This window comes from Neofelis nebulosa, chromosome 1 (genome assembly GCF_028018385.1).
Source record: "Neofelis nebulosa isolate mNeoNeb1 chromosome 1, mNeoNeb1.pri, whole genome shotgun sequence".
NCBI lineage: Eukaryota > Metazoa > Chordata > Mammalia > Carnivora > Felidae > Neofelis > Neofelis nebulosa.
In genome coordinates, this window is record NC_080782.1 from 27614619 (window position 1) to 27636464 (window position 21846).

At 42.1% G+C, this 21846-nt stretch overlaps 1 protein-coding gene across 2 annotated transcripts in view; it reads right to left on the reverse strand.

Moving 5' to 3' along the window:
• SLC45A2 (solute carrier family 45 member 2) overlaps window positions 1-21488 on the reverse strand; it is a 34002-nt gene extending 12514 nt beyond the window's left edge. Inside the window, exons 1-3 of one of the 2 annotated variants that reach the window (XM_058716901.1) lie at window positions 20984-21488; window positions 17988-18164; window positions 2375-2460 (exon numbers count right to left, since the gene is read on the reverse strand). In XM_058716901.1, the coding sequence (XP_058572884.1) occupies window positions 2375-2460; window positions 17988-18164; window positions 20984-21368 (648 nt within the window). In that variant the 5' untranslated portion in view covers window positions 21369-21488. Of the gene's footprint in view, window positions 1-2134; window positions 2461-17987; window positions 18165-20983 lie in introns of both variants that reach the window. The other variant, XM_058716892.1, reaches the window with a different exon arrangement.
• Window positions 21489-21846: the final 358 nt, after the last annotated feature.

Sequence of the window (21846 nt, forward strand, 5' to 3'; positions counted from 1 at the left end):
CTTTCCAAAAACGCAGAATTTTTAAAAGTGAATGTGGCCAGCAAGTATGCATCCTCACTCCAAATATTAATTTAGGCTTCTGCCTTATACATAATTTTCATTCTACTTTCATTGTTAATCTAACATTTTCTTTCATCCAAAAATAAATATGAGCTTTCAAATTGTGCCTACTATTTCTGTAAAAGCTGGGAATGTGAATATTCAAAGCCCTTTGGGTATTTTAACTCAGAATGAAAATTCAGCTGGCATCTTATTCCCTGACTCATCAGCTCCCTTGGTGAAGCCCTTTCAATGGTTTTGAGCCCTGAGGAGTTACTCTATGCATGTATTGTGCTCCTTTGTCAGCCGGAGATTGGGTGGTGGTAAATTTATACATGAGAAAGGCAATATTGGGAAGAGAGCTTCCTAGTCTCAAAAGGAGACTATTGAAATGCTGAAGTAAGCAATGATGGCATGGAGGAATTGCAGATGGATTTTATGGGATCTAGTTTGAATCCTGAAATAATTTAGGCTTCTTGCCATTAAAAAAATAATAATCCCAGTTATCAAACTGCACAGCCACCCTCATTTTGTAAAGTAAGTATATTCTACCTTGGAAGATAAGTATTGGTAATAAGTATTGGAAAATAAGTATTGGCTTATTACGCCCCCTGGTAGGGCTGTTTAAGTTCTTGAGCATAGGAATGGGACATTAGTCAATTTTATGATCCCTAAATACCTGGTAGAGAGCTTTGTACATACTCCGTACCCAAAGTAGTTTGTTGAGTGAATACTGACTGTAATATGCTCATAGACTTATATAAAGCTTAAAAAGCACCGTTCCCTGCTTCATCTCAGTTGAAAATCCCAATAACCCTAGAATATAGGGAAGACAACCCAACAAGAGAAGTCAAGCTCATAGAGATGAGATTCACTGAGCTTGTCTGAAAGTTCTGTTACAGCACAGATGAAGTCTGTTCTCTATTTGTGTCTGGACTGCTCAGCATTCTGCCAGGCTCATAATAGGCACCTCTACCAAACACCTCACTATGTGGTAGGAACCGCTCTAAGTAACATTGCATGGATTCTCTCATGTGATCTGCACAAAACACTTAAAGGTAGACAGAATCACTTTCTCATTTTACAGGAATGTAAATGCCCAAGGTCATGCATTCCAGAGCTGGTAGAGGCAGGATCTGAACATTTGCACTTTTAATCTTTAGGCTCTTTATAGCAAATGCCTGATGGTTGTTGAATGAATAAAACAGGTCAGCCAGCTAGAGGAATCAAAATTTAAACCCAGGTCTCTCACAACCTCTTTGCCAGTGAGGAAATCCTCTGTACTTCCATCCCTGAGGTATTGCCATCAAAGTCAGCTTGAGGGAGCATGCAGCTGTGTGTCAGTGTTGTCCAACAGAACTTTCTACAATGATGGAAATGTTCCATACCTGCACTGCTTTGTACTGTAGCTCCTAGCCCCAAGGGACTATTAAGCCTTGGAAATGTGGCTAAGGCAACCAAGGAACTGACATTTTAATTTTTTTCATTTTAATGAATTTAAACTTAAATAGCCTTATGGGACGAATAGCCAATATATTGGTCAACATAGCCCTAGCCTCTTCTCTCTGACCATTTCCTCCTAACCTAATTTCTCTGTAATTTAGTAGAATTTTCCTTAAATTCTAAGCTAATTAATTCACTGACTAGTTCACTGAAAATGGCCTAAATTTTTTTTTTCAAATCAGTTCATTAGACACGAATTAAACATGCCCAGCCCAGTTACCAACCCAGGGATGCTATCATTTGGAAGAACAAATTTATAATCCCAATCTAAGAAGTAAAGATATTTCTTAAGGCCTGAAGATGGTTCCAGGCTTCTCTTACGGTCTAACATTTTGGAACTGGCTTCATCTTCCCTAGTTTGATGCTCTGAAAAGAGTAAGAGGAAGACCAGAGGAAAACGCACACAATTTTTTTTGAGGTGCAAATTTTAATTCAAAGGGAAAAGAGCTATAGGAGACTGGAGAATTCAATTAGACTTCACATCAAATTTTCATATCAAAAAAGCAAACAAAACCAAGAATAATAAACAAAATAAGAAGGGTAAGAACAAGGATATTTTTCCTGAGTGAAGAAAAAAGAATTTGCATCTTACCTGTTCAGCAGGATTTGGGGGTTTTTCCCCATGCATTGCCAGCTCCGGGTTTACATAACCATTTTTAGCTTTCTCAATAGACCCATACTGGTACATTTTGTCTGGTGACAATGGAAAGTCCTGGGGGGCTTGCTGTGGGGAAATGTCCTTTATAACATCTTTAAGTGGGGCTTCAGGGATACTGCAGAGATGAATAGTAAAACACAAAGTGAGCACCAAGGCGGAGAAGAAGAACATGACCTGGAATTCTGTGCCCAGCACTCTTCCTAGCTCCAGATGGGCCCAGTCGATGGCACCCAAAAGGTAACCCAGCGTACCTCCAAAACCTGGAAAGCAAGAAAGCAGCATTAGCATATTTAGCAAACTGCCTTCTCTTCCCATGGTGCCCAGGCCATCCCCTTCAGTGGGAAAGCTCCCTGAAGCCAGCAGAGTGCCTGGTTATGATGGAGAGTTAACACAGCAGCAAGCCAAGACATCTGCAACCGGGAAACATGGGTTCAAGGCTTGGTTCTGGCATGTACTTGCTGTGATTTTGGACTTCCTCACTCATAATATGGGGTTGATAATAAAAGAGTAAAATGGACCAGTGTCAGAAACGAATATTGACACCAACAGAAGTCCCGTGGCCTTGCAAACTGTACTCTCTAAACTGCTTTGGAACTAAAATTCCTGCCCTTAAATAGCCCCAGAGAAAACCAACCTCTGGTTGCAATAAAATCATTTGTAATGTCGTTTATCTATTAATAAGCTTCCTAGCATGACACAAGTTTGCAAAGATGAAACAGCTTTGCACTCTGTCTTCATTCCTTTATTAGAAGCTAAAGGAACTTGTTCCTAGTTGATAGCCACAGAACAAATAACACAAGTTGAAACATGAATTTTTAAAAATCGTATTGTCATGTCACAGGACCTGGACCTTTCAGGTCCTTGTCTTTCTGTTGCTTGTTTTACCTGCTTTTGCTGAAGATAGTGTGATTTGAGGGACACTGAGAAAGGACTCCCCCAAATCTATCCTGCCTTAATGGTATAATAATTGAAATCCCATTAGCAGTGATTCATTCTCTTTGGATTTTAAAATACAAGTGCCCCTCACCTAAGCAGGACACTGTATTTGTCCATCGTGGAGGCATCAGTGATCCTGAGAATGCAGGGATGAGAGAGGGGCACCCCCCAGAGGTGGGAGGGTACCCAGGGATGTGAGGAGACGAATGCCCAACACACCTCCTACCTGAGCCACGAACTTGTGTAGGCTGATCAACCTGTCAGACACCTTTAAATGTCAACCTCCCATCATGTCTCACCAAACACAAATATCTACCTGGACAGAAAAGTTTTGTTTTTGGTTTTGTTTTTCTTGTGTGAGTGAAGTCTCCATTTTATTTCCCAGATAAAGTCAATATCCTCATAAACCAGGGAATCAAGGAAGAAAATGGAACTTAAGGAATTCTCTTTCTCTAACCCTGAACACCTAATATAAATCCTGACTCCAGGAACACAAATCTGAATATCAAATGCCATGATTCCTAATTTATCCCAAATGGTGGGAGAATGGGTGATTCTGGTCAGTCTACATTATGGTTACTTGCAATTTACTACAGAGGATATTTACAGATGACCAACTGTTCAACCAATGATTCCCAAAAATAAAGCATCATTGTCATGCCCTGAGTGTCAAAGCATTATAAGACAGAATTATGGGAAACTGTGACAAATGGATGTGAAAAAGTTAAACTTATGTCTCCTGCCAACAGGAATATATGGTCTAGTGATGGGTGATGGGAAAATACATAAATAAACAAATGACACATATAGTGACCTGTCCTAGATGGTAGGTCCCAGGCTTTGAGAAGAAGGAGAGGCCCTTGAGCCAGCCATACTTATGATTCAGAGGGCAGTTCTGGGACAAGTGGTGCCTCTGGATCACTATCAGACAATGACTCTCCTTATCCAATCATGGAGATGCCATTGGTTTCAGAGGTCATGTGCTGAGCCAAGCAATCAACCAATAAAGATGTACTAAATTCCCAGCACTATTTGCGGGCCTATCCAAATAAGGATTTCCCAATTCTGGCACTGCTGATATTTTGGGCTGAAAGATTCTTCGTTGTGAAGGACTGTTCTATGCGTTATAAGATGTTTAGCAGCATCTCTGGCCTCTACCTACTAGATGCCAGCAAAGACTTCTCCACGAGCGATGACAACCGAACATGTCTCTAGACAGTGCCTAATGTCCCATAGGGGGCAAAATGTCCTCCAGTTGAGAAGCCCTGACCTTAATTAATTCTATGAAAAACTTACACATTCCTTTTTTGAAACTACTTATAATTTATAGCCAGGTCAATGGTTGTCATTTGTCATTTCATTATCCTGTCATTTATGCCTCTTTCCTTCACACTTACCATTCCACTGAACAAAGAAAATTTGGAGCAAAAGACCCCTGCCTATTTAAAATAATTTATATGTGGGGCACTTGGGTGGCTCAGTGGGTTAAGCATCTGACTCTAGGTTTCAGCTCAGGTCATGATCTCACAGTTTATGACTTTGAGCCCCACATTGGGCTCTGGCTGCATGGAGCCTGCTGGAGATTTTCTCTCTCTCTCTCTGCCCCTCCCCACTCACGTGTGTGTGCTTATTCTCTCAAAATAAATAAACTGAAAAAAATAAAAGAATTTACGTGTGAAATAAACCTTCCACGTGCAATAGAATGGTGGTTTTATTTTATGAATATAAATGTATGGGTATAAATCTAATAATGGATTGATATTAGATATTAACTAGAATTATCAAGTCCTGCAATTGGAGAGTTTCCTAATCTCTTTTTATGTCTGCTGGCTTAGTGTACTTCAATAGATATTAGTGAGCACTGAATATATGTGAAAAGCTCTCCTAGTTTCTGGGGATATGGATCTAAATAAGACACTGCTCCCCGTCCCCTTTTCCCCAGAAGGAAGTTCCAAGTGGGAGAAGCAGGTAAGTAAACAACTACTTTAATTTTTTTTTTTAATGTTTATTGATTTTTGAGAAAGAGAGTGTGAGCAGGACAAGGACATAAAGAGAGGGAGACAGAGAATCCCAAGCAGACTCCGTGCTCTCAGCACAAAGCCTGATGCGGAGTTCCGACCCACAAATTATGAGATCATGACCTGAGCTGAAGTTGGACACTCAACCGACTGAGCCACCCAGATGCCCCAGTAAACAGCTACTCAAAACAAAACAAAACAAAACAAAACAAAACAAAACAAAACACCTGTAGTTGAGGAGGTCACTTGTTGGGATGAGCACTGGGTGTTGTATGTAAGCCATGAATTACAGGAATCTACCCCTAAAACCAAGAGCACCCTGTATATACTGTATGTTAGCTAACTTGACAATAAATTTAAAAAATAAAAAATAGGGGCGCCTGGATGGCGCAGTCGGTTAAGCGTCCGACTTCAGCCAGGTCACGATCTCGCGGTCCGTGAGTTCGAGCCCCGCGTCAGGCTCTGGGCTGATGGCTCGGAGCCTGGAGCCTGTTTCCGATTCTGTGTCTCCCTCTCTCTCTGCCCCTCCCCCGTTCATGCTCTGTCTCTCTCTGTCCCAAAAATAAATAAAAAACGTTGAAAAAAAAATTTAAAAAAATAAATAAATAAAAAATAAACTACAGTATTAAAAAACTGTAATAAATGATGCTAAAACTGTGACCTGGGTATTCAAAGATGATAGAGGAGTCTCGAAGAGTTTATTTGTTAATAACCAGGGCTTAGCTACTGGTACCAAGATGATGTTGATTTTTTTTATTTAAAAAAAATTTTTTTTAATGTTTATTTATTTTTGAGTGAGAGAGAGACAGAGTGTAAGCAGGGGAGGGGCAGAGAAAGAGAGGGAGACACAGAACTCAAAGTGGGCTCCAGGCTCTAAGCTTCCAGCACAGAGCCTGACATGGGGCTTGAACTCATGAACTGTGAGATCATGACCTGAGCCAAAAAAGATGCCTAACCAACTGAGCCACCCAGACACCCCAAATATCTTTATTGATTATTTTTGATTATTAATAATTTTTATGGGATTCCTCTTAATTAGCAATGAAGTTCATAAGAGTTCAATATATTAATGGATTCAAAGATTTTAGAGGTGGGAGGATGTTTGGAATTCATCTGGTTGAATTTGATCTGAAAGCCACAGGCTACAGTGGTTAAGTGACTGGAGACAGCATGGAGAGAAGGGGTTTGGAATTTTCCCTGATTTCAATTTGCATCTGTGTGCTTTCTAGTCATGTGATCTTGGGCACTTCTCTGAGAAGTGGGGGTCGTGAGGCCTCCATGTATGAGTTTTGTGAGGGCTAACACGACAACACTATGTAAATGATTAGCACATACAGTGGCAGAACAAGGGCCCAAAAATGAGTGCCCTGTAGACTTGCTACAGAAACCCTAATTCCAAACCCTTCCCCAGAAGTGGGAGAAGACAGTTACTGCCTTCGGGTGACAAGCTGCGTAGGGCTGGCTGCAAGGACTTGGTCATCGAGGCCCAGTGATTAGAATCAGGGATCATTCTGGGGGCTGACTTGGGCCTAGCGCTGACCCAGTGTGGCAGAGAGCGGCAAGTATTGTGGAAGAAAGATGTATCCCAAACCTGGAAAAAGTAACAGTGGCAAGTGCCTGATTTACAAAGTATCAGTCTAGAGCCATGCTTCTTAAACTTCAAGGTGTGCCTGGATCACACGGATGTCTTATTAAATTGCAGATTGTCTTGGTCTGTTTGGGCTGCTATCACAAAAATACCAGAAGCTGTGTGGTTTATGAGCAGCAGAGATTTCCTTCTCACACTTCTGTTGTCTGGGAAGTTTACAACCGTGGCGTCTGCAGACTGGGTGTGTGGTGATGTATGTTTCTTGTTGACGGCTGTCTTCTTACTGCGATCCCACTTGGCATAAGTGGTAAGGTAACTTTATCGGGGCTCTTTTTTAAGAGCTCTAATTCCATGAATGAGGCCTCATGACCTAATCACTCCACCTCCTGATAACATCACATTGGGTATTAGGCTTTTAGCATATACACGGAGTCATTCAATCTATAGCACAGATTCTGATTTTAAAGCTTCAGGGTATGGCCTGAGATCCCGGATTCTTTTGAGCAGTTTCCAACCAACCTGGTCCACCCTTATCTGACATTCTTGGGAAATTGTAACAACAGTTCTTTGTTGTTACAGGATATTTGACCAACAGTCTAAAACTGACAAAGCACAATGATGTGTAGTTCTATAAAGTTGAGGTTAATTTGCAGACATTATTAGGACTCTATGATTTGTATTCTGTTTTTATAGCCTAATAGACAAGTTACAAACATACTTGTAACAAAAATATTACAGAGGACTTATAGTTTTACTGACTTGTAGAAGGCTAATCAGATTTATATCTAACCTACCACTTTTGCTAATCACACACACACATGTGCACACACACACACACACACACACACACACACTGTGCAAGAACTTGGGGGAACTGTTCTTTATGTCTTTCCTGTCAGTTCCCTCACGAACTGGTCAAGCAAAATTTTGACACCTGCTTCAAGGACCTTGGAGAATTTCCAATCCTCTTAGGGAGGGGAGGAAAACAAAACAGGCAAAACTGTTTTGTTTTTCCCAAAGCTATTGGGGGATGTTGTAAATGTTACAACAAAATATGCCCTGTGAAGGAATAGTGGGCCATTGGGTAATTATTCCATAGACGCCACATTAAAACTCTGGATGGAAACATTTAAATTTTATCTATTCACACCCTCCGATATGATAAGGGCCAGCAGAGGGCTGTAGGAATTCATGGAAGGCTTTCCTTTCTGCTGCTTTTGCTTAAGCTAAGGATTTTATCTTCAGAGATAGTCTCAAGACAAAGCCCCATCATCTTAGCTGCAACAAAGGCCAATAACAACTCCCACATCTACATCCAGACTGCATTTATCTCTCTTCCAACATCACTCTCATTGGGGCCCTGGAATTAATCATCAGGCTATTGGCCAGACCATAAGCTGAAACATCCACAGGACATCTGCTGATGTCAGATAACAGGACTTTACAAAGAAGAGCCCATAAATGATCTAGCTGGCTCCTTCACATAGCCAGGCCATGTTGCAAACTCAGACCATAGCCAACCTCAGAAGAACAAACGGCTTGACAGATAGATGTTGCATTTCATAACTTACGATGTAACTCCAACAATGGCTCATCCTGGAAGAAATCCAAACACACTGAAATAGGGCTGTTTTTCTTTAGTTTGCAACTATAATAGGTAAAATGGGTAATTCGGGGGAGTTTCAGTTCTAGAGAATCTACCTGAGTCAAATTCCACATCTGCTAGGTACCTATAGCTGTCTCTCTGCTTCAGGGGTGTGGCTTAACAATCCATACTCTGCTGGCAAAATAGCCTAAGTCAAGAGAGCTAACAGTGTGCTGCCAGCTACTTCACTTCAGCAAGAGATCAGACTAAACCGCCCCCCCCCCGCCGCCCATTTCCATGGTGTTCACGAGAGAGTGATTTTGACTCTATTCTATATGCTAAGAAAATAGCCATGAAAGTGTTTAATTAGGTATATGGTTCCTACCTTCCCCCAATATATACACATTAATCCTGGAGAATTACCATAAGTACCAGTTACTGTGCGTGTGTGTGTGTGTGTGTGTGTGTGTCTCCTCGGACCTATTTGTTTATCAATAAAAATTGATGGAGCATCTACTCTCCAAGAACTGTGCTAAGCACTGGGGACATAGCAATGAATAAGACAAACATGAACTGCCCTCTTGGACGCTGGAAGTACATGGAAAATCAAACAGACACATATACTCTGGTCAAAGAGAGAAGACACAAGCAGCTTGACATTTCTTTAGATTCACAAGGCAGCTTTTCTCCTAAAAGATGGTGAGATAACATTTAAAGTGTTGACCACTGTTTCCATCCACCCACCACTACCTGTGGTCCTGGGGTATTTCCTTATATCTTTGTCCCTTTGGGCCCTTCTTCACATTCAAGCTGAGCCACAATACCTCATTGCTTTGGGGGAAGGACATGAAAGTGGAAAGCACAGAAACAAGAATGTGTCTTCTTGCTTCTGAGTTTCAAAAGCCCTTAGGCTCCAAACACATAGAAGGAAGATTCAGTAGAAAATGGGATTTAAGAGCAAGGCATTCATGCTGGGTGCACATATACCAGTGAATTCCTAAGGCAGTGGTTCTGCTCCTCTTTCCTAGGGTCTAGCTGGTATTGGGGGGGTGGGGTGGGAAGTGGGGGGGGGTAGGTAGAACCACCTCCAAATGACTAGGGGGATCCCAGCACAGAAGGGACCAACGCCTCATGCCCTGGGTAGACCCCAGGGAGGCAATAAGACCTCGAGGAAGAAATGGCTTGTGGTGGGTCTAGATAGAAGTGTTTACTGTGTCAGTCTCTATTCCAAGTGCTTAACATATATTGGCTCATCCAATCCTCACAACAACCTTTCAGGAAAGTACTGCAGCATATTAATTTTTAAAGTTTATTTATTTATTTATTTATTTTGAGAGAGAGAGAGAGAGAGAGAGAGAAAGCGAGAAAGCGAGAAAGCAGGGGAGGGGCAGAGAGAGAGAGGGAGAGAGAGCATCCCAAGCAGGCTCTGCGTTGTCAGCACAGAGCCTGACATGGAGCTCAATATCCCCAATGATGAGATCATGACCAGAGCCAAAATCAAGAGTTGGACACTCAATCAACTGAGTCACCCAGGTGGCCCTGCAATATATTCTTATTATTAGTGGTAGCTGTGTTCTCGAAAGTCACCCCAAACACTGAATTAGCAAGTAGCAAATGACTCCTCTGAGGAGAAATACAGGGCTAAGTTACTGCAAACTTCTAGTCACATCTTCAACAAGTGAACAACACAGTGCTTTTCCATTTACGCACATGGTGTGCTTCCATTTAAAGATATTTAGTATATATTATTGCTTCATTAGCACTGAGCCCATGGGCAACAGAACTATAACTCATGCCTGAACAAAACTTAACACACATATTTTCTCCACAAGGCACATCACAATGTTCCTGCACTTTTGAAGGCCGGACGGCACTTGAGCACTACATCAGGGACCATCTTAAGCAGTGAAATTACACACACACACACACACACAAATGCTAACAATTTGGTACCAAATACACCACTAAAGGACAATTGTTTACAGAATGAAAACCAAACAAGAAGGCAGAGTGTTACCTGGACCTACCCCAACTGGGCATGAGGCTGTGGGTGATTCAAATTGCCCTCCTACACTCTGCACTTGTTTGCAAATGACTGGCAATGAGCTAACAGTTATTGCTTTTGATGTTACAAAGAAATTTTAGTGAGCGAATTTGCAAATAAAAACCCACGAATAATTGATCAGCTGTATTTTTATCTCTATTTTAGAGAGGAGGAAAGCAAAACACAGAGTTTGCAGCTCCCAGAGTTCACCTCACCCTGGCCTGGTGTGGGAAGAGCAGAATGGCAGAGGGGGCTGAGAACCCTGTGGTTCTGCAGGGGCCTTACAGATGAGAAGAGATGACTCCACTGTGACCACTTCAGCTTGGCCGAGATGTGGTGGGACAATGGACATCTCAGGAAGTGCCAGGGTGAACAGATGACATTGAAACCCAGGGACTCTATGCCCTCAAGCCCTTGCACTCTAAGTCCCCAGGACTTCGATGCAACCTTTGGGTAAAGGGATGGGAGAACATTCCAAACTGAGACTAAATTTCCACCATCCTGTGGTGATGGGGCTCAACAAAGGAGCAATTAAATTAAGTTTGGGGTTTAGGATCCCACCCATTTGCGACATAAAGATTTATCCAACGCTTTCCATTATTGGGCATAAGCTATGCTGTAGGCAAAAATATTTGCAGTAAAGCAGTGCCAAAATCATATTCTTCTCCACAATTAAACAAATAAATGCAGAGAACTGGAGTAGTGTGTTTGCCAGAGGTCAAATGCAATTTGTGTTCGTGCTGAAAGCTACTGATATGTACTAGTATGTCTAATGCAATAAGGCTCACATAAAGGTATATTCACTTGAATTATCTCACCATTTTCCCAGAAGCAAATTTCTTGATTTGAGCATATGCATAACCGTTGCTACTGTAGTTCAGATAAGATTCCTGAAACTTCTCATTTCCTGACATGACACATAAGTCCTGACTCTTGTTTCTTTTCTTAAGGATTAGAAATGACTGCAAGGTCAAGTAATTAATTGGCCGGGGTCTGGAGCCATTTGTGATTACCCTGAGTTTTCTTTAACTCTGCAGAATTAATATTTTAGTTCTGGGTTGCAACAGCTCATTTTACTGTAAGTACTATAAGTACTATAAGTGTTCATTTTACTATAAATCACTGAGCACTTTGCAAAATGCTTTAACCCTTCCAATGTCGACTGAGTAGCATGAAGCACTTATGCTAGAGAGAGGAAGCTCACGACTAGATGCCATGAACTGAAAGGGACAGCCCATGTGCAATACAGCCAGTCTTCTCAGCACCCCACCCCCCTCCCCGCTTTCTCCAACAGCTACTGCAGTGGCCAGTTCCAAACCAGTTTTGACCACCTTTTTTCAGGTGCATCTGGACCCACACTCAGGTCGGGGTCAGCACTCACACAAGTGAGGTTCACACCCATGGGACCACCGTTGGCCAGTAGAGACTGGAGCCAATGGATTAATCCCCCTTCTTGATCCCCTCAAAGAGAAAGTTCTGAGATGAACTACATTAGGCTCCTAAGAGGGTCCTGGTGAGATGGACAGTCACCTAGAGCAAAGGCCAACTCTGCAATGCTTCTTGTATTCTTTGGTCTGTTCCACTCCACCACTCCCTCACTCTCACTCTCTGGAATCCTTTCTGCATACAAACTTTCTCTGCATACAAACTTTCTCTGGGGTCAGCTTTTAGGGGAGCCTGGACAAAAACATGAACCATGTCTTTGGTTGGCTGATTGGTTAGTTGGTTGGTAGGTTGGTAGGGCTTTTGCCCCTGCTCTTGTCTACTGCTACCTAGCTGTGTGACCTTGGACTAATCACTTTACCTCTTAGTAACACAACTTCCTCAAAGGTACAATGAGGATCCTAAAATACAATATTTGTCCCACCAATAGTTCTTGAGCATATTCCAGGAATATTCTAAAGACTGTTGCTATAGCAACGAATAGGAAAGATAATGTTCCTGCTCTCAGGAAGCTTATATAGGTCAGGTACAGAAGCATAATATACACAATAAACAAATGAATAAATAATATAGTCACATAATGATAAACACATCACAGAGGAGGGGTCATGTGACCAACTTGCCAATGAGCCAAGTTGATTTGGTATCTGGGGGAAGAGCTTTCAAGGAGAGGACAGAGCCAAGGAAAAATCCCCTCAGGTGTTTCTTTAATCTGCCTTTGAGATTCTTTGAGACGTATGTTGCTCACACTTGAATGGAAAAGAAATGGCAATTTAGAGACATTAATTGTTTTGCTCTGAATCGTCCATGTTGCCCACAAAGCTGAAATTCCTGTGTCCTTGGCTTACTCTCTAGCCACATCCTTCCCAAGCTAAGTGACTGAGGAGATGTAAAAGTCCACGAGTGACAGAAACTTCAAAGGGAACCCAGTTGACACAAGAAAACCATGCGGCAATTACTCAAGGAGAAACCATTCAAACAGACTTTAACATGAAACACAGCATCTTTTCCACTTGTGTGAAAGATTTGCTCATAGGAGCCCATGTCTAAACTTCATTTTTAATAGTCTTTTCTTAGTCCTTAATTACTCTTAACCAGAGCATTTGTAACCTGAGATATTAAAAAGCTAGAAAAATTAAAAGAGGTTGTGCTCCACAAGCTACCCAATCTTCTTGCAATGATGTACCTGGGGGCAAGTTCCTCTCCGAGTCACCACAAAAAAACTTTGATGGGTTCTATAAGCCCAGTGGAAACAGAAAAAAATGAACTAAACACAGACATTTGGTGTTTGATCCTTTTAAATGATTCCTTGCTCTGGGCATTTGGCAGGATATTAATAACTACATTGTGTGAAGATTCACAACCCTGTGAGGAAACAAAAGTTCAGAAATACTAAAGGCACTCAGCAGTTAAGAAAAGGGGCCAGGATTTGAAACAGGACCTTTCCCATCATGCTTTGCCCTGGCCACCCCCTGCTGGTTAGAGCCAACTGCTAAAGGTAGCAAGGCCTTAGGTTCAACTTAGCAGGTATGTGCTCAGTTAGAAGCATTCTGGCACAAAGAAGGAATTCTTTACTTCTGAATGTGAGTTCTGCAGGCCCAGATGCACCCGGAGGTGAAGGCATGGGGTAGTAAGACAAGGGTGTATCTATGAAATACACCACATATGTCAGGGATGGAGGGAGAGTAGGTTTAGTACCTTTAAATATAAGAGAGAGAAGAAGCCGGGGAACTAAAATGTTCCCCTGGGAGCCAGTAGAGTCTTTTCTTAAAAAAAAAAAAAAGTCAGAAATATGCTGGGAAATATTTTGGCAAGAAACCCTTTGACATTTTTTTGCAAAGCACTTGGAATTGTTGGGGCTAGGCTAAAATGAAATAAATAGCTCTGAAATAAATAAGAAGGATTTCAATTTACTCAGATGATTGAATTCCTTGGGTGAACGACGTCTTGCTGATAATGAAAATCAAAATGGGCTCTGACACTGAACAGGCCTTTATCATAAAATGCCTGATGCAAGGAGTATGCTTTAGATATCTCTTTGCCAGGTTCATGTACATTCAGGAGATCTGGCCTGTATGCAAAGACAGAGAAGTATGATAATGTACTGTTATTTTTCACTCCATTTTCCAATGTGGTCTTCCATTCAGAGCAAGGACACTATGGTGGGGTCGCACATTCATCTTTAACTGAGCATTTGACAGTTACTATTCACACTTTGAAAAGAAGGGGAGTTGGGACACCTGGGTGGCTCAGTCGGTTCATCATCTGACTGTTGATTTCAGCTCAGGTCATGGTCTCACAGTCGTGAGATCAAGCTCCATGTCCGGCTATGTGATGAGTGTGGAGCCTGCTTAAGATTCTTTCCCTTCCTCTCCCTCTGCCCTTCCCCTGCGCACTCTCTCTTTCTCTCTCAGAAAAAAAAAAGGGGGGGGGGGGAGGAGAGAGAAAAGAAAAACATTCTAAATAATACAGGTGACCCTATCTTCTATCTCTTTCTTTGAGCCATGTCCAGCAGTAAACATTAAAGAGCAGATGTTTCTGCAGATATATTTATATGTATATCCGTCACTATGCAGGTCTGTGCATACAAACAAGGCAAAAAGGTATACTGTATTTTATGTGTGATCTGAGAGATATTCATGAATAATGTAGACTCTCTGTGATTATCACTTAGGCATGGACTTCTAGAATCTAAGTTTTAAATGAGGTGAGACTTTACTGTACTGTTTTAGAAAAGGAAGATGTTTTAAGCTAATTTTTCTAATAGGAAAAAAAAACTTGCTTTGAGCTATCCACACACTCTCAGGGGTCCCCCTATAACTAGAGACAGTTGTCTGGGATTCAGAGTTCAGTGTTGGTCAGGAGACAAAGCAAGGTGATTAAATGAGCATATTCATCTGATTGATGCAATTTGCCATGCAGTTCAACCTGATGTAAAACTGCATGAAACTTAAGGGTTATGAAAGGGTTATAAAAGTCTCCTTTTATGTAACTAACATTTCTAAGTACCTGCTGTCAATGATGCAACAGGTTAGAAGCCATGGGGAAGAAAACACTCATGTTTTTACAAATGTTGTATTTTACAAAATCTTGTAAAAGAGAAAGATAAATACACACTTAATTATAATACAGGGGAGACTGTGAACAGTACTATAATAAATGTGGTCAGGTAAAATTGTGAACTGAAGTATAACTTTAAAATATAATTACCTGTCAATTATTCCTTAATAGATTGGGCTTTGAAAGCTCTTTCTTACAATAGTCTTGGTCTTTAATTTTTCTCATTAGGCTAATACTCAATCGTGCTTATATTCTATGTGATATCTACCAGCTTTGGCCTATTTGAAAATAATTACCCTTTCCTCCTGGCAAATAGAACCCAAATAGAGAGGATCTGCCTCTCCCACCCCTGCCCTAAACCCTCACTTTCCCAATATCCTAATTCTGTGGACTAATTCTGTCCAATGAGAAACAAGCAAAAGTCTGTGTGAGTTTTAGGAAAGCTTTGCTTTCTACCTTAAAAGAGAAATATGTCAAAGTCGTAGGCCCCAATGTGACTATATTTGGAGATAAGGACTGTAAGGAGGTAATTAAGGTTACATGAGGTCATAGGGTGGGGCCATAACCAATAGGACTGGTGTCCTTGTAAGAAGAGGAAGAGACACCAGGAAAGGTGTCTCAGGAACGGTTTTGTGAGGACAGAGTGAGAAGATGGCCAGGTACAGACCAAGAAGAGAGGTCTCACCAGAAACCAAGCCTGCTGTCACCTTGTTCTTGGACTTCCAGCCTTCAGAAGTGTGAGAACATAATTTCTGTTGTTTAAGCACCCAATCTGTGGTATTCTGTTATGGCAGCCCAAGCAGATGACACGGGCCCCAAGGGCAATGAAGTTCAGGATATGTATGAGATGAACTGTTATCTTACCATCTCTTCCTGCTGAAGTTACCCACCTCATTCATACCTCTATGTTCATCTACTTGATACTTTTGCTTTGATCAATTTTTGTGTGGGGTCCCTGACCAAGTTAGAAGTTGTTTGACTGCAATTTAGAAGAGAGGGGGTCTTCTCCCTGGGAAGGGGGTGGAAAGTTTCTACAGCTTTGATTTCCAAAGGGAGAAAGGGGTAAGGGAATTTCGGCATGAGGAAAGACCCAGAAGTTGGAACAGAAAGGACAGCCTCTTTTGTTTGTCCCATTAATATTTATTTTGAGCACGTATGATGTGCCAGGCTGTATTGAAGGTGTGATGGATGCAGTGAGTAAAACAGAGCTGGCCTCTGCCCCTAGGAGCATGTTGGGAAATTATTCAAAGCACAGAAAATGTGGAGGAAGTAATGAGAAGTAAAGCTTGAAGAGTAGGATGGAAACAGATTATGGGGAGTCTTGAATCCTGTCTAGGAATTTGTTCTTTACCCAGCAGGCAAATGGGGAGTCACTCCAGGTGATGGAACAGGAGAGTGCCCTAGTCATAGTTTGCTTTTAGGAGTATAAATCTGGAGGCTGTGTTTTGGTTCAATTGGAATCGGAAGAGATTAGAGACTAGAGAGATAGTTAAGGGAAAAGTACTAAAGCTCAGACAAGATGTAGTGGGAGCCTGAACCAAGGTAATATGAAAATTATACCATATTTGCTGAGACCACCATACACTAAAATCGACAGAAAACGTCAAGATATTTTCTCAGATTTATAGAAAAACTACCATGTGTTAGCCTTTGAAAAGTTCCCCAAGGACCAAATTCAATCTTCTAATATCCGAGACAACAAAGCAGAGACTGTTTAGCCAAGACTAACAGGGACATAAGGCAGGGTGGGGGGGGGGGGGGAGTTGCTGGGAAAGGGGGTGGCCACATTGCCCACAGTACTTGAGAGCAGTAAAACTCTCAATGTGTCAGGTTGGAAAGCCCAAGAGTCTCCCACTGTTGTAATTAATTTCAGCAAATTATGATCAAGCAGAAGGAATTATGGGGTTTAAGTTAGGAGAATGCAGTTTGAATCTCTTTTGTGGGACCTTTTAGCTACAGACTAGTGTGGTCAGGGGCCACTGACAGATGGGCAGGACTCTGGCTCCTCCATCTTCCCTAAAGCAAGGAGGAGCTACTCTCTTGGCTGTGTAGCCCCCTTTCTTCCAGAGTTCACCATCTAGATGTTTGCTCAAACATCAAATATTGAGCCAGTGGCTTCAATGGGCAAGCACTGCTCTTGGCTGTGGAAAATAAACTGAACAAAACTCAAGATCCTGCTTCTCATGGGATCTACCTGGCCATGAACAGAGACAGAACATATCAAAATATGAAATAAATATATTGGCTGGGCCATAAAGACATCAAATAAGGTGGACTGATAGAGCCCCACCCCTAGATATAAAAACACTCCCAGGACAGGATCATGTTGTAATTTCATGTATGACCCCCTCCACTTCCCAGTCCTAGAACAGTCCTGACTGGTGTTCTATAAATGGATATTGAATGTTGCTAGCATTGCTGTAAATGAATGACTCAACAGCAACCAAAGGAGCCTGCCAATAGCCCCAAGAATTGAAGAGAGCCCCCCATTGTCCCTCAGGCATGGCCTTTTTCAAAGCAGGAGGTTGAGGAAATGCCAACTGTTTATATAACTAAGAAATCTCTAGGACATGTGGGATTTTTTCATTTGCTTGGTTTGTTTCTATTTTTGTTTTAAAATGTGGTTGTTAAGTCACTTGCCACAGAATCATCCAGGATACTTATTAAAAATGTAGACTTCTGGGCCCCACCTTAAACCCACTGAATCAAAATAACTGGAAGAGAGGCCCAGGAAGCTGCATTTTTAACAAGCTCTTAGGTAATGCTGATGCCACCTTAGTGATTTAAAAACAAAAACCAAACAAACAAAACAAACAAAAAAACACCAAAAAGCAAAGTGCACAAGGCCTCTTTTCACTGCAGTTGTAAATGTCTCCACAAATGACTCTTCAGAAAGCTCTTATGTAAACTTCCTTTGCAAAAACTCCATAGCCTAGTCACAAGCTGATTTGTCTAGAGAAATGCACTGAAACACAGAGCCCGCGTGATGGGAGAATTCCATCAACAGATCCATTCATTCAAAAACTCTGACATGCATAGACACTGGATGGCATCAGAGGAAGCACCTCCCTGTCTGGGGAACTTAAGGAAAGACTTTCTGGAACATTCCTTACCCGTGAAGAGGGCATGGTAGTGGAGGCCCCTCTCCTTATCCTCATGGGAACAGACATCAAATAAGTAGGCTTTAATGGGCCCATCAATGAAGTCAGCAGCAAAATCAAAGAGAACTACACCTATCATGGTGATGGTTATGGCCCAAATCAGCCTCCTCCTTGGATCAGCAATCAAAGCTAAAAAGGAAATAAACATACATCACCTAAATCCAGAGTTAGGATGATTTGCATTTTTGTTTCCAGTAAAATGTCCTGTCATCAAATTATCTTCCTTTGCTTTCATTTTGTGTTGCTTTTCCAAATAAACATAGCTTTACCATTTTTTCAGGTTTTCAAAATTACACAAGTGAATGCCAGAAAGGGCAGATCTATAGAGACAGAAAGTAGATTGAGGGGTTGTTTACACCTGGTCAGGGGGAGGGAATGCGGAGTGACTGCTAATGGTTGCTAGGTTTCTTTCCGGGGTGATGAAAATGTGGTGCAATTAGATAGTGGTGATGGTTGCACAACCCTGGGAATATACTAAAAAGCACCAAGTTATGTCATTTTTAAAATGACATATGTCTTGGGCGCCTGGGTGGCGCAGTCGGTTGAGCGTCCGACTTCAGCCAGGTCATGATCTCGCGGTCCGTGAGTTCGAGCCCCGCGTCAGGCTCTGGGCTGATGGCTCGGAGCCTGGAGCCTGTTTCCGATTCTGTGTCTCCCTCTCTCTCTGCCCCTCCCCCGTTCATGCCTGTCTCTCTCTGTCCCAAAAATAAATTTAAAAAAACGTTGAAAAAAAACTTAAAAAAATAAAATGACATATGTCTTTTTAAAAAGTTGTGTAAAAAATTATACATGTTTATCGTAAACCATTTCAGTGATGTAGAAAAGCTGGGGGAAATGTTTCGTCCCAGCCCCTACTGATGGTCATTCTTCAGATATCCCTTTATGCACTTACAGACATACAGGAAACGGTGTATACAGGTGCCCTAATGCAGTACTCCTCAAACTGTAGCATCCTTAATCATCACTTGGACAACTCGTTAAAACAGATAATCAGAGGCGTGCCTGGGTGGCTCAGTTAAATGTCTGATTTCGGCTCAGGTCATGATCTCACGGTCTATGAGTTCAAGCCCTGAGTTGGGCTCTGGGCTGGCAGCTCAGAGCCTGGAGCCTGCTTCGGATTCTGTGTCTCCCTCACTTTCTGCCCCTCCCCTGCTCACTCTCTCTCCCTCTCTCTCTCTCTCTCTCAAGAATAAACATCAAAAAAAAATTTAAAAAAACACAACAGAGTATCGGGCTCTGTCTTCCACAATTCTCCAGTAGGTCTGAGGTGGGGCTGGGCATTTGCATCTCTAACAGCCCCCGGATGCTGATGTCCTGGGTCTGAGGACCACGTTTTGAGGACCACTAATGGGATCATGTTGGACACGTTCATTTATAACCAACTCTCCTCATATCTTTGTATTTCACTTAACGGAGAGCAACTGCACAGTTTTTAACAGCCGAATAATATTCACTCTGTGGACATGTCAGAATTCATTCACCCTATCTCCTATTAGAGAGAGCAAAAATGTTCCCTTGCTTTCAGTTTCACTTGAGAACAATGTGTAACTTATGCACATTAAAAAAACAAACTACAGTATAAAAATAAGTGGAAAATAAGCCTATACTCCACTTTTTACCTCCAAGTTCCTTTAGTACTCCTCCCTAGGGGAAACCATACTTACCAGGGGTTTTTGTAAATACTTTGCAGAAATAAATCAAATTTATGTAGTTATGCCTGCTTTTAAATATATACAAATGATGGGTGCCTGGGTGGCTTCGTCAGTTAAGTGTCCAACTTCAGCTCAGGTCATTATCTCATGGCTCAAGGGTTCAAGCCCCACATCGGGCTCTGTGGTGACAGCTCAGAGCCTGGAGCCTGCTTCAGATTCTGTGTGTCTCTCTCTCTCTGCCCCTTCCCTTTCCCACTCACATTCTCTCTCTCTCTCTCTCAAAACTAAATAAACATTAAAAAATTATTTAAAAAATACATACAAGGGGCGCCTGGGTGGCTCAGTTGGTTAAGCAGCCGACTTCGGCTCAGGTCATGATCTCGCGGTCCGTGAGTTCGAGCCCCGCGTCGGGCTCTGTGCTGACAGCTCAGAGCCTGGAGCCTCCTTCAGATTCTGTGTCTCCCTCTCTCTGACCCTCCCCTGTTCATGCTCTGTCTCTCTCGCTGTCTCAAAAATGAATAAATGTTAAAAAAAATTTAAAAAAAATTAAAAAAAATATTTAAAAAAATAAATAAATAAAATAAAATAAAAAATACATACAAATGATAACTGATTATCCTGCCTCATTATAATCCATTCTGCTAGCCTGAGAGTTAATGGCCAAAAAATGTGTATTATTTTTAACGATTCTTTATTCAATGAAATGAAGTACTTTTTATGTACTACCACCAATTACTGATTAACTGGTGGCTGATTAATGGCAAGAAAAAGTGCTCACCATCAGGGGTTTTTTGGTCCAGCATTTGCAGTGCAAAACTGTGCCCTTGAGCTGACAGGCTGATGCCCTGCACCCACTAAAAGACTCTACCTAAAGCTATGAAGAAAATTAGCCCTTATTTAGACATACAGGTAATTTATTATAAGTATTTATGGAGTCATTTGGCAAATGGTTAATTCAACAAAGTACTAACTAAAGCCGAAGTTCAAAGAACACTGCAATTAATAAATATGTAAAAATATTTCATTTGATAAAACAGATAAAAAATTATTCCTACTTTGCAATCCTCACAACAATGAAACAACAACAGCAATGGATCCTGATGCTCCTAAAAATGAAGACTCCCCAACCACAGAATTTGGGTCCTTCCAAGGTGGAAGTTTATTTTAACCTAGGAGAGATAATCAGTTTAACCGGTTTCCAATGAAATGTCACATAAAGAAATCCGCATCCTACTCCTATTGAGTTGCGTAATGGGCCCCTTTCCCCCCGCCTGCCCGCCTGTGCAGTGCACTGACCTGCTACCACAGCGTCCCCGTTGAGGTACAGAGTCATGCCCAAGAGCATCATGATGACCAGGGTGAGGATGTATGGTCTTCGCCGGCCCCACCTGGCCCGGCAGTGGTCGCTGGCTGATCCCACCACGGGTTGCAGCAGAAATCCCAGGATGGGGCTGAGGAGCCACACCATGCTGTACAGACTCTTGGGCAGCCCCACGCTGAGCAGGACTGGGGTCACGTAGGCCGCCTCCACTGCGTAGCAAAACTCCCGGCCAAGCATGGCCATGCTGTGCATGATGAGATTGCCGGTGGGTCTTTTGGGGGGCTCCTCAGGGTCCAAGGGCTCATCGTCAGCTAGGGACTCGTAGGAGCGACTGCCAAGCTGCCCGATGTTGCCGCCCATGGCCACAGGGTGAGGAAACTGCCTGCAAGCCCACCACCTTCTGTGTGGCCCTCAGGTTTCTGCCCCAAGCCGGATTTGACATGGAGCCTGACTGAGCAGCCAACGGAGATGGTCAAGCTGGGGGAGGGGCTCAAATTCTTTCATGCTTCTAAGATCACAAGTTATGATGAGAAGGAAGGGGGTGGGGTCAGGAAAGCATGAGGGAGATTAGCTGCTGTGAGCCCTCTGGCTCCTTAGAATGTTTGTCTAAAGCAATCTTTCCTTCTCTGTTCTTTCTGTTCTCTCTCTCCATTTCTGTCACACACATGTATCTATACACACACACTCTTACACACAATCACATGCACAGCTTTGAGACAATGAAGCTGTATTATGCAGGTCGTAAGTCAAAACATGAATAAATACATCAATATCTTCTTCTAAACTTTGTCTAGATATAAATATTCTGTATTTTCTTGAACGCAAGTTTCTGCACACA